The sequence below is a fragment of the Apaloderma vittatum genome, unplaced genomic scaffold (assembly GCF_000703405.1).
Source record: "Apaloderma vittatum isolate BGI_N311 unplaced genomic scaffold, ASM70340v1 scaffold33019, whole genome shotgun sequence".
In the NCBI taxonomy this organism is placed as follows: domain Eukaryota; kingdom Metazoa; phylum Chordata; class Aves; order Trogoniformes; family Trogonidae; genus Apaloderma; species Apaloderma vittatum.
In genome coordinates, this window is record NW_009734033.1 from 2,901 (window position 1) to 15,007 (window position 12,107).

The 12,107-nt window shown below is 49.3% G+C and overlaps 1 protein-coding gene across 1 annotated transcript in view; it reads right to left on the bottom strand.

Moving 5' to 3' along the window:
* Positions 1 to 11,471, bottom strand: part of CAND2 (cullin-associated and neddylation-dissociated 2 (putative)) — a 12,019-nt gene extending 548 nt beyond the window's left edge. The window contains 12 exon segments of the mRNA XM_009876130.1: positions 526 to 708; positions 816 to 985; positions 1,635 to 1,730; positions 1,997 to 3,502; positions 4,740 to 4,881; positions 5,094 to 5,386; positions 6,025 to 6,173; positions 6,830 to 6,935; positions 7,549 to 7,805; positions 8,437 to 8,560; positions 9,636 to 9,790; positions 11,314 to 11,471. Of these exon segments, the coding sequence (XP_009874432.1) occupies positions 526 to 708; positions 816 to 985; positions 1,635 to 1,730; positions 1,997 to 3,502; positions 4,740 to 4,881; positions 5,094 to 5,386; positions 6,025 to 6,173; positions 6,830 to 6,935; positions 7,549 to 7,805; positions 8,437 to 8,560; positions 9,636 to 9,790; positions 11,314 to 11,453 (3,321 nt within the window). The 5' untranslated portion in view covers positions 11,454 to 11,471.
* Between the last annotated feature and the right edge of the window lie 636 nt (positions 11,472 to 12,107).

A 12,107-nucleotide genomic window follows, 5' to 3' on the forward strand; every position in this document is an offset into this window, starting at 1 on the left:
TCTCGGCCCTCTGACCGCGCCGGGAATTTGCTCTGGTTCACTGAGAGCTCTGGTCATTCCAGAACTGTGCCTGTGGCAGCAGCGGCGTCCCGGGGCCGCTGGCTGGGCCCTGCTCGTGGGTGGCTGGGGGGGGCTCACCGGGCACGGGGCCTGTGCCACTGCCACAGCCACGTCTGACGGGAGGTAACCCAAAGAACAGGGTGAAAAGGATGCTCCGCTTCCTGTGAAACCAGGATGCCATCGATGGCAACACCAGTTCTCTTTTAGCATAGTGTCACTGGCCACACTGAGCAAGTGACAGTGGTAAGTCTACAGGCAGAGGGAACTTAACTTAGGCTTTGGTAACTTTCCTCTAAAACCAGCCACACCAGGGCTGCGTTTCCAAGGCCCCCACAGTCAAACCAGAGCCGGACAAGGCCAGACGAAAGGCTGCAGAGAACCGGGAACGGTGCAGCAGGGGCACTCGGTGCTGTGGTGACACGCCAGCTCGACTCAGGCCCCCCCGAAGGACTGACGCCCCAGCACTTGAGGCACAGCACCTACCCGAATGTCGTAGTGATCCTTCAGGCCATCCTCCACGTGGTTCAAGTACTCGTAAATATCCAGTCGGTCGAGGCAGCTCTCCAGCAGCGTGTACATGCACTCGAAAGCAGCTTTCCTCACGTCAAGGCCATCATCCACTGTGTGCTTGAACGGCCCCATTTCTACCTTAAACAAGACAAACCGCACCACAGTCACGTCACAGCAGACAGGGGGACAGCTTCACCTCAGCTTCATGTGCACCGAGTCGCTGCTGTGCCGCGCCCACGACGTACCTCCCGGATGAGCTCCCTCCTGACCTTCGTCTCGTTATACAGGCTGGGGAGAACTGCACTGAGTAAATCTCGGATTAAAGAAGGTTTGTTGTGAGCAGCAGAATTAAACATGGCTAAAGCCACACGTCGAACGTTCAGGTCTGGATCCTGAAGAGTTTTTAAGAAGTCACCTGTGGGATAAGAACACACCGGTCTGTCCTGCTGCAGTGTTTTACAAGTACTTTTAAAAGTATATCTGTATTTCAAGGAGCCAGCTTTGGAGTTGGTAAAATAACTCCAGGGGTACAGTCTAGCAGAGACACTCAAAATGCTTTCCCTCCCTTCATTTGGGAGGAGAAACCATGGAAGAAACATGACTTTCCTGCACTTGGACATAAAAACAAACCAAATGATTCCAGCTACCTGATCCTAAAGTCAAACCAGAGGCTTCAGCATTCAAGGAAGTTGGGTTTTATTTTCTGCTCACACTTCTCTGAAACAGAAGGCCCAATTTTATACAACAGATCTGGAATGTAGCCTCCCTAGACATGAGAACCTTTTAACACAGGTTATATTTTCCAAGATCCTTATCGTAAGTTTAAACGCAGAAGGAACTCAGGCTCCCTAAAATCCTGTCACCAATGGAACATACCCAAGGGCAAGGCATTGGAGCACTTAACAAGGACTCACGTGCCAGTGTTGCTCTGTAATCCCCAAAACAGAGAAACGCTGACAAAAAAGTAGCTGGATTAGATCATGTAGGTGTGGGAAATTCCTGAGCTGCCACTGACACCACACACCTCGCGCTGCCAGCTCGTGCCGCGGTTGGCAGTTGCCTACCTATGCAGCCTTTGAGGAAGGCATCGATGGGCTGGGGCTGGTCTGCAATCGTGAATTTGACGGCAGTGACCACCGTGCTCCGGGCATGGGGAGAGCCTGCGATGGAGATGGAAGTTAAAAACAGAGAGAAGATCAAGAGACGAAATCACTGCAGGAACTTCACAGTACTCTTCTCCTGGTCACATTACACATGCACTGAAGAGATAAGAGAACAGAAGATTTGTCTTAACAACCTCCTTGTTTAAATCCCGCTGCCGCGCAATCTCCACGCACAGTCCCTGTTCCTAACACTCTCCTCCCCGCCAGGCAGGAGGATGTCCCAGCAGAAGAAAGGATTTCCCCACTCCCACCGTTCCCAGTACCTGAAGACAGCTGTTTTTTCAACCGGGGCAGCAGCTCCGAAGGATCCACCAGGGTCAGCTTCCCCAAGCACTCGGCCACCACGTTGCGTGTCCCTTCCTCCGTGCACTCGCAGTGCTTGAAAAGCAGAGCCCAGATATCCTCCACGTGAGGTTTGAGGCCGTCGGCCGGGGAGGAGCTGATGACTTCTTTCAGGGAGTGCAGCAGCAGGTACTGTCTCTTGGGCTGGCTCCCAATCTCTTTCAGCATGAAGGGAAGATACTCCTTCAGATTCCCAACACTGATGTTCCCCAACGCGTAGGAAGCGGCGGATTTCACCTCCTCGCTGGGGGAACTGAATGCTTCCAGGATGACGGTTTTGAGCTCTCTCTGAGCACTGAGGTTCGTGGTGCGCCCCATCTCTGCCAGCGAGAGGAAAGCTAGCACTTCCACAGCAGAGCTGGACTTGGGGCTTTTTATATCCTGGACGAACCGGTTCACTGTCGCAGGGGCTTCCTTGGGGCAAGCCAAGGAAAGGGCTGCCACGCACTTTGCCACAGAGTAATAGGCCTGCTTGTGTAACGTCACCGACGCCCCGGCTGAACCTGAGGAGTAAATCGGCGCCGTCAGCTGCTTCATCAGCTCCGAGTAGCCCACGGTGGCCACCTTCGTCAGAACCAGAGCCTGGAAGAAGTCTATGATGGCGCCCAGCGCCCCTCCTTGAAGCAAAGGAGAGTGGACAAGCTGAAAGATTTCAGCAAGAACTGCTCCACTGATCTTAGAGATGCAGGATGGGTAAACTTTAGCCAGAGTAGTGAGGAACGCGACAGCCACCTGGGAAACGTGCATGTCGTTCTCAGTAATTAACGCGGGGAGCTCCGTTAGGACAGACTCGATCATGGCAGGCTTGAGGCTGTCGCTGTAGTTCTTCACCAGGATGTCCAGAGCAGTCAGAGTGCTCAGTTTCAAGGCACGTTGATTCTTTCTCAAGAAGGAAGCCAGAATGGGGAAACCTTCCCCTAGGATGGGTCTCAGATCTATTTTAAGTGGAGAACTAGCAATTAAGGTTAATGCTTTGACAGTTGTCAATCTGGTGATTTCATTTTTGAGCCTCTCCAGAAAGATCTTCAAGGTTGGCTGGAGATCAGAGCTTAAGTGGTCTCCCATACTGTAAATGATTTGTCCCATGCAGGAGATGGCACGCTCTTTCACCTCCTGGTCGATGTCGGCTGCCTTCAGTCGCTTCAGAGTACCAGGGAAAATGTCCTTCACGTAGGGCTTGGCATCAAAAGTGCAAGATTTGTCCAGAGGCCTGATAACCTTCACAAGCTGCTGAGTAACCAGCAGAGCTTCTGAAGTGATCTTATAAAAGGGGTCACCAATACAGCTCACGACAGGAGGCAACAGGCTCTTGATATGAGGATGAAACACCTCCGGCTGGTGGTTGCACAGGAGGACGTGAAGGAACGACAGAGTGTCAATCCTCATGTTGGAGGAGCTGGATTTATCAGCCAGGGAGAAAACAATACCTGCGCAGAGGAGACAAGAACAACTGCCGCCTTACTTCATCAGGCAGTTTTTATCACACCCGCCCCGCAAAGAAGGACACAGCTGGAATCAATTTTCTTTCTTTCCTCTCCCCACCCAGAAGACACGTGCCATTAGAGAGGGCGACTCTCTCCTCGCCGTCTCCCTGCTCTCCAGAAGTGGCCATTCAGACATAACTGGTCTCCAGAGCAGTCTCAGGTGGCTGGCTACCACAGCTTTTTAAAAGGTGATTCGAAAAGTCGCTCTGGGCTGAGACGAGAAGGGCTCATTAGTCAAGTGCAAGTAAGTATGACAAAAAGGCATCAAATTAAGACTGGGAAAGCCTAGTCGCAACAACAGGGACCCCAAGCAGCACGAATGCCCCTTCCTCAGTTTTGCCTTCATGCTTCTATTGGAAGTCTAAAAAAAAATAAAAATAAGCAGCAGCAGAGGCTCTATATTTATCCAGTTTTACACCTCCTGTTCCTGTTTTTTGGAACACAACTGTGGACCACTGAAGAAGGACTGCCTTCGCAGAAGGGAGGTGATTCCGAGTCCAGCTTCTGTGGCACACATTTATGTTTCCCAGACGACTTACTGAGAACCATTTACACCGACACTGCTTGCTGCCTTTGAAGTAATGCCTGACTCCTGGTTTGAATGTTTTTTCCAGTCTACTTATTTGTAAGAGGGAGGTGCAGCCCCCAGCCCAGGAACAATCACAGGTTAATTATATTTACTACACCAAAAGTAAAGGCAGGACCTCAGGACTAGGAGCCTTTCAGCAGTGGGATTCTTCAGGAGCCCATAGGGCGGGAAGCTCAGAGAAAAATGGGTTGGTGAAAATTAAATAATCAGTCAATACAAATAATTTTTTTTAATGCCAACTGCATTCTGTAAAAGAAAATGTCAGTTGTGTTACTGATCTCAGCGGGCTAACAGCACAATTCCTGCTAATTTCAAAGGAGGCTGGAACAAGTCCTCCCAAAAGCATCTCTTCAGGAAACCGTGCAAATAAACCCGATGTTCTTATCCTGGCTTTCAGTGGCGGCCAGAGGCCAGCATGGATCTGGGAGCTGCTCTGCACATCCACGCAGGACAGAACTTGACGTGTATATCCTGATGCTGAGCATAACAACGCACTGGAATAAAACCGGAACACGTAGGCAAGGAGCATACATGTTAGGAATGGATTAAGGCAATGCTGCTCCTTCACCCCCAGGCCCCAGACAAGTTTACCTGGGACGAGCGCAGGGATGTGATCCGCCAGGCAACCGGGAAGAACGTTGGCCAGTTCCGTCAGGAGGCTGAAACAACCCTGTCTGGATTTGACACTCTTTTCTTTGAGCTGCTTGTGCAAGGCTTTGACGATCTTGGGGACCTGCAGTTTGGAAAAAAAAAAAGCAGAAAGAAACATGAGAGTCACCCCAGCTCCCAGGGCACGGAGCCACGCTGCCCCAGCAGCCTGCTCCACCGAGCTGGAGGCGCTGCTAGCGTGGCAGGGGAACCCACAGCGGGCAGCAGGAAACTGCCCCCGGTCACCAGAGCCCACGCCGGGGGTAGGTTACAAGCCAGTGCCACCTTCTCACATACCTGATTCTGCAGCATCGCCAGGGGAACGTCATCTTTGCCAGAGGCATCCAAAGCGTGCAGCCAGCTCTGGATGGGCAGCGTCTGCTTCAGCAAGGAGATGTAAGCGCTGAAGATGTCAGCTTTGACATTCTCCTCCCTCTCTTTGAATCTGCTTATCAGGACCGGGGAAAGAGTTTTGTAGAAGTCCTGGAGGAGATCGTGCCTGCTGCTGACAATGGCCTCCAGGCACTTTGCTGCAGACCTGCGGACCTTCCAGCTGATGTCATCATCGTCGCTGTACTCGTCATCACTTTCTAGAAAGATGACACGGGAAAACAAGGTGCACCATTATGAGAAAACGGAGTTAGAGGAACGCTTGATCTTCAGAAGTTCCCTCTCCGTCTGACCAGAGATGCCAGTAACTCACACAGAGCTGGGAATGTGAAGTTGTCCAGAGCAGCCTGTCCCTACAGAAGTCATTACCAGCCAAAACAACTCGGGGCTGCCCGGTGTCAGACTCTTCTGTTCCAAGGAAGAGCTGATGGAGAATAAACCTTAACGTTACTACCCTCAGTGGCTGCTCCAGCTCAGGCATCAAGGCTTTTGTTTTGAAGTGAGAATGAGGTTCCCAGATTTTAAAGCCAGAAACATGAAAGTATTTGTCTTAGAGACTCCTGAATGGCACAAAAGAGCGTTCAAATTCACTATGTTACTGGCAGAAGGTTTAACATACACTGCACGAAGCCATCCAGGATCTTACCCCAATGAGTATGAAAGCATATAGAAATGCTATGTTGTCACCATCGGTAAATTAAAATAACTCATTTAAAAGCACTGACTGTCTTGAAGCAGATCTATCTGAAAAGTAACATGACAGGGGGTGAGAAAGCAGGAAGGGGAGAAATGTTAACCCAGTGTTCTGCTGAGCACAGGCATCCTCCCAAGCAGGCACCTTGCTCGTCACCCTCCCCATTTTCAGTTTCCATCATCTCTTCCTCTTCCTCCTCCTCATTGTCATAGTTGTAGTTTGGGTCAAAGGTGATGTACTTCAAACACAACCCCATCACATTAGGGATGTGAGGGTCCATTTCCTTTGGGCACCTATTGCAACAAATAAAAATCCTAAGAGTTAATAAATTAAAGACTAAACTATTTTAAATATCCAAATAATAAAATTAATCTCAAAAAGATCCCAAAATATTTCATGGACTATAAAAACATTTTGTTAATGTAAGTTAAACCAGAGCTGCTCGTTCCTGCTGTGCATGAAGCAAGATCACATTCCCCTGAGGAGGATGCAATGATTTCTATAAGGAAAAAAAAAATTAAAAATTGCCTTCACCACCTGGTTGAATCCTCCTTTCAAGGGAGAAAACCTCAACAGCTCTGCAGGGATCCTTTTCCAACACAAGGAGTAAACATCTGACCATGTAACAGGAGAGCTGCAGCTCCCCTTCCTGCCTCCCGCTCCCTCCGCACAGGAGGAATGAGGCAGCTCCCTCTGGCTGAGGGATCCTCCAGACAAGGAAAACTCCCCCTCCTGCCAAACCCATACAGAAACACACTCGCATGTGTTGAGGTAACACAGCTCGTAACTTAAGCCCAGTTCTGCAGGTGAAGATGTTTCATCTGTGACCTGTGGGAGCAGGAAGGCTCACAGGCAGGCGCTCAGCCCCACGTGCTGAACATACAGATGTTCCCCGCAGGAGGACGCGGGGACGCAGGACGGTGCACAGTGGCTCCTCCCGGGCACACACCTTCTCACGAAAGACTCGAAGGCCTGGAAGCAGTACTCTCTCAGCTCGTCGTCTTCCACGTTACAGTACTGAACAATCAGAGGAATTATCTTCTCCAGATGTTCTCCTGGGAAAGACAAAGTAAGGAACCATGAAGAATCACTCCAGCCTCCCCTCATGGGAGCAGCCAACAGCTCAGCCATCTGCTGCCTCCTTCGAGTGCCGGGCAGAGCATTCCCCTCCTGGACCTCGTTGGCGAGGAGCCAGCGGCCCACCAAAGCGCAGCTCTGTGCGGGTTTTCAGCAGACGACCCCGGCTCTCTGTCTTCAGCCCCTTGTTGGCATTTCGGTCATGGCAAGAGCTGTGATTTGAGATCTTCGAGGACCTAATCTTAGCTCTGGCACATCTTTCAGGCAAGTAATAGAATACACTGCCCTCCATTTCTCTCATTTAAAATGGGGTGAATCCACTGACCTAATTCACAGAGGTGTTAATTCAGAGCAGGGAAGCGCTGCAAGACCTTGAGATGAACTCAATACAGGAGGGCAGCCACAGAGTTACTCTGGTGTCTCCTCCGTCCCAAGTGCAGACCAGAGAGCCAGGGCAAGACCACAGAGGGGATCACAAGGCAAAGCCACTAATACATTAGGAAGAGAGTGAGCAAACTTCTTTCACCACTAAAAGGAGCCGCTCTAAAACGCATGCACACTTCCAGCACCAGTCCAAGCTACTCATCCTACCTATGCGGTGTCCAGCCTGCCTACTGATGCCAGCAACACACTGAATGTATGTCCTGGTAGTAGAAGTAGACTCATTCCTCTTCAGCTCAGCAAGCAGGTGCTCTGTGAGCTCTGAGAAGATGTTTCCACTGCAGGTCAAAACAAGATGACCCAAGGCAATGATGGCCCGTTTGCGTACTGCCAGCCTGGGGCTTATCAGCTGGGGCAGGAGGCAGTTCAGGATAGAGGAATGGAAAGAGTAGAGCGTTCCCCCCAGTCTGCAATCAACAGAACCAGAGAGAAGTTGAGAGTTGAAGCCTCAGAGGAAAAGCCTTCTTGCCACCAAAAAACCCCAAAATTAAACATCTTTCAGCTATGAAGACTTCACGCATACTGTGGGGAGGGAGAGGAAAGGGGTGGGTTTGGCACTGACTTCTGTAAAACACAGGGAGAGGTTTTTCGTCTCCATCATGCAGGAGTTTGATTTTGACTGTGTCCTTCTGGATGACCTGGGGATTTGTCAATAATTTTCTGCATGCAGCTGACATATGACACTGTCACTCGAACTTACGTAACAAGAGAAAGAGGCAGCCAGGAGAAAAAATGCATGTGGCATCAGGTCACAGGGCTAAAATAAACTTCCCTGCTGGGCCCTCTCTCTCCCTTCTCCAGTTTGAACCGAGGCTCTGTGGGACCCAACACCAACGTTACCGCACAGAATGGCTCGGCACGTCATCTCTCCTCCCTGCTGGGGAATCTGCTCTGCTGAGATACTCCCTGGTGGCAGTCCACCCAAATCCTTTATTTTTAAGTCCTCATAGTAGGATTAGGGAAACAGAGAAACCAAAAGCACACCCATCCATAGAGCCCCCTGCCACATACAGCTGCCAGAAGGAAATCCTTCGGTACCTGCTCAGCATATCTGACAGGATGTCAAGAGCCTCCAGCTGCACAGAGACATCCTCCTGCTTGCCAATGGCTCCCGTAAGCTGGGCTGTGATCTTTTTGCACACATTTGCTGTCATGGTGGAGCCTGCAGGAGAAAGATTTTCCCTCAGCAAAAAAAGAAGTCTTTTTAATGCTGAGAACCATTCAATGCCTCCTACATTAAAAAAAGAAATCACCACTGGGAGACCTAACCAGAGCAGCAGTCAACCAGCTTTTGTCTGAGATGGTGACTACACCCTGCAAACAGCAAGATATTTCGCGCTGCAGCACGCTGTGTTAGCTATTTGGAAAAAGCGTCTCTTCTTGGAGTGTCTTTTACCCTAAAATGCCCTGGCTGTCTCACAGGCAGCTCCCAGGCCTGTGCAACGCAGGGGGCAGAGCTGAGGGAAAAGCTTTTGGCATGACTTTTTTCCCTACGGAGACAACTTATCTGTTGTGACCCTCGAAATTGTTTCCGTTCACATGATGTATGTTAAATAAAGAATTCTGAAAGGATGGCTTGCAAGAGCTTAACTTTTTGCAGAAATTGAAAGAGGAGCTCAGCAAGTATTTGTATACTATTTCTAGTTCTCCTCTCAAACCTAAAATCCACCAGCCTGGCAGCATGACCGTGGCCACCTGCCATGAAGGAACAAGACACATGAGATGGCTGCAGAGGAATCTTAAAAGCTCTGGAGCCTCGGGTTCCTCCTGAATAGCTGCTGCATTTTTGGGATGCGTAGTTCCAAATGCAGGAGAGGCAGCCAGGTTAGCTGTGTCAGTGGGGCTGTGGACAGGAGGTGGTGCAGCGCTGGCACAGCTGGGATCGCAGTGACACTGCTGAGGTGGAGACGACGGCGCTGCCAGACTGCCCCAACGGCCACCTCCTGAAGTGCACTGAACGCTTCAGGATTGCCATAAACAAAACCGGATTTCTGCAGGAACCCAGATGCTGTTTCAGACTTAAAATTTCTTCAGGATGACAAGCAGTTTTCATTTCATCCCATCTTTAATCGCACTGGTGCCTCAGCTTCTAATATCTCTCCTCATTTCATCAGTTGTCCTCTAGCAGGTGAACAAGGGACCTGTAACTCTGAAGCTCTGACCTACACGTTCTCCTCTGCTTCCCAAAGGCTCCTTCCCTCGTGCCTCAGTCTGACGAACAGGGACAGGCATTTTACCTGTGGAAGCCGGTGGCAGCTCGGCGATGACTGTTTTCAGTCCAATGCTGGAGATATCCCGCAGCTGCTCCTTGTCCGACAGCATGTTTGTGCACAGCGTGTCCACGATGGTTTCCACCTGGTACTCCTTCACTTTGCCAACCAGAGGGCCCAGGCTGTGGGAGGAGAAGTCAGTCAGAATGAGGAGGAAGACGGAGCGCTTTCCACCACCAAAAGGGATGCTCAGGCTCCCCCAGGTACAATAGCTACCAGAACATCAGTAGCAACTACAGAACCAGGAACAGGGGAAGTTTTTATAGGGATTTCAAATCTGTGACGTTTTCGGGCGTGAAGTGTGATTTCAGCATTCCTCTGAAGAAACGGTATCACAGTTCTGGATGATAAAATCAAGCGCAAGACATCTCAGTAGTTTCCTAAGTTACTCCTGAACCCTGGTGTGGGCTGCACAGACCCACACTTGGGCCTAATCCAACTGCCAGCGCCCTTCAAACAGTCACATTTCTCCTCCTTAGAGACCCTTGCCACCTGCCTGGGAATAACCGACTGGACATTAACTGTTCTGAGTACCTCTTAAATATAAAAAGGAAATAGTACTGGTTCCATTTTGAGGCCTTCTCATCAGCACATTCTGGATGAATTAGAGACTGCAATGAGCACGTACTTATTGCTAAGGCAACCATGGATAAGCAGGCAAAGAAATCTGCACTCTGTTCAGAAACCAACTCGTTTTGCTTTAAAAAAACAGAATAAACAGACCCGAAGCAGGCAGAGACAGGAACAGGGCTAGAAAAAGTCAGGACAGCGGGAACCAAAGAGAAAGGGCCAAAGGTGCCAGGGAAAGCACAGGGATAGGAGCAGTATGTGGCTAAAAGGAAGGGAATATGATTAAGATCCACAGTAGGAAAAACTACAGGCAGGCCAAGTTGTCTGTACATAGCCCACCTTTCCAGAGCCTGCGGGAGGCCTGACCATTCAACCTCATTGCTAGAATGAACACTCCCACTCAGACAGGCTGGGGAAAGAGCCAGGAGAGAACGCATCAGCAGTAGGATCACTCCGTCAGAGGACGCAGTAATAAAGGAACCTTCTGCCTTTTTCATTTGGATTTAAAAAAAAATATTGAAACGGTCAAAGGTAAAGCAACCGCACAGGCTACACTTGGAGTCAAAGCAGGGAGAGAACCCAAGTGCATTACAAACTTTACTGAAAATGCCCTTGCAGAGTAGGATTTGGACCTGAAATTCAATTGCCATTTTTGAAGAGCTACATATGTTTAGTACCATCTCTCTCAAAGACAGGACCACTGGTAAACGCAACACTGGATTTCAGAGCCTGAGAAAGGAAAGGAACTTGATGACCAAAATGTAAAACCAGGCTTCTCTCTGAATAAATAAAACCTTAGATGTGCTGCTTTTGATATGGCAAGACTCACAATATAAACACTGAAGTACTTCCCAAATCACCTCGTGCTTCTACCGAGAGATCTGTGAACTCACCCTGCCTGAGGATCACCAGAGACAGAAGCTTCTGCGCCCAGCACGAGGGGACAGCCCCCACGATGGGAGGTGTGAGCGAGGTGCCAGCGCTGCAGGGCCAGGCTCCGCGCTGCCGCATCTCTGCAGCCTGTGGCCGCTTCGTTACTGCCAAGGAACACGGTAATTACTGCCCAGGCTCTTACCACTTGACAGCGAGGTTCTGTACTTCCCCGTTTTTGTCCTCCAGCAATTTCAAAAGCATTTTCACAACTTTTTTCTCGCTGTCTTCATCTAGTTTTATTGAATCTTTCTGCAGTTCCATCATCAGGTCATTGGTGGCCATAAACCTGAAAGAACATTCAGCAGAAGGGGATTGGCTGACACACAGACATGAACACATTTGCTTCACATCACTTTGAACAACCAGACTTGGAAATCAGTGCTTGTATGATAACACACTTTCACAGAGTAACTTACAACCCTTTACACTATCCTGAAAAAACAGGTACAAAGAATTATTTCTATCTTACAAGTGGAAAACTCAAGTGGTGAAAAGGCTTCAGCTAAGGAGTCTGTGAAAACACATTCTCTCCCCTCCTTAAAATACATAACAGGGGTGGGATAAACTAAAACTCTAAAATTGGCACCAGCTTGTGTGTTTTTTCTCAGTGACTAAATCAACATGGTTATCTGTGCTACAAAAAAATTGTGAGGTTTTTCACCAATTGCCTGGCCTAGGAAAACCAGGCTGAAAAGGCACCTGGCTCTTTCTGGCTTATTTGGCACTGATCATACGATCCCATGCATGAAGAAGGCTTATCAAGCTCAAAAATAAAAAATGGAAGTATGACTCCATGAAAACCGCATCTGAGAAGTTCCCTAGACTATGTTTAGCTCGCTGTGAGCAAAAACAAGCAAGAATTTATCATTTCAGCTTAAGAGGAAAAACAAACTCCCAGGTGACTGTTAATGAATACAGTTTTCTAAGAGGGATAAT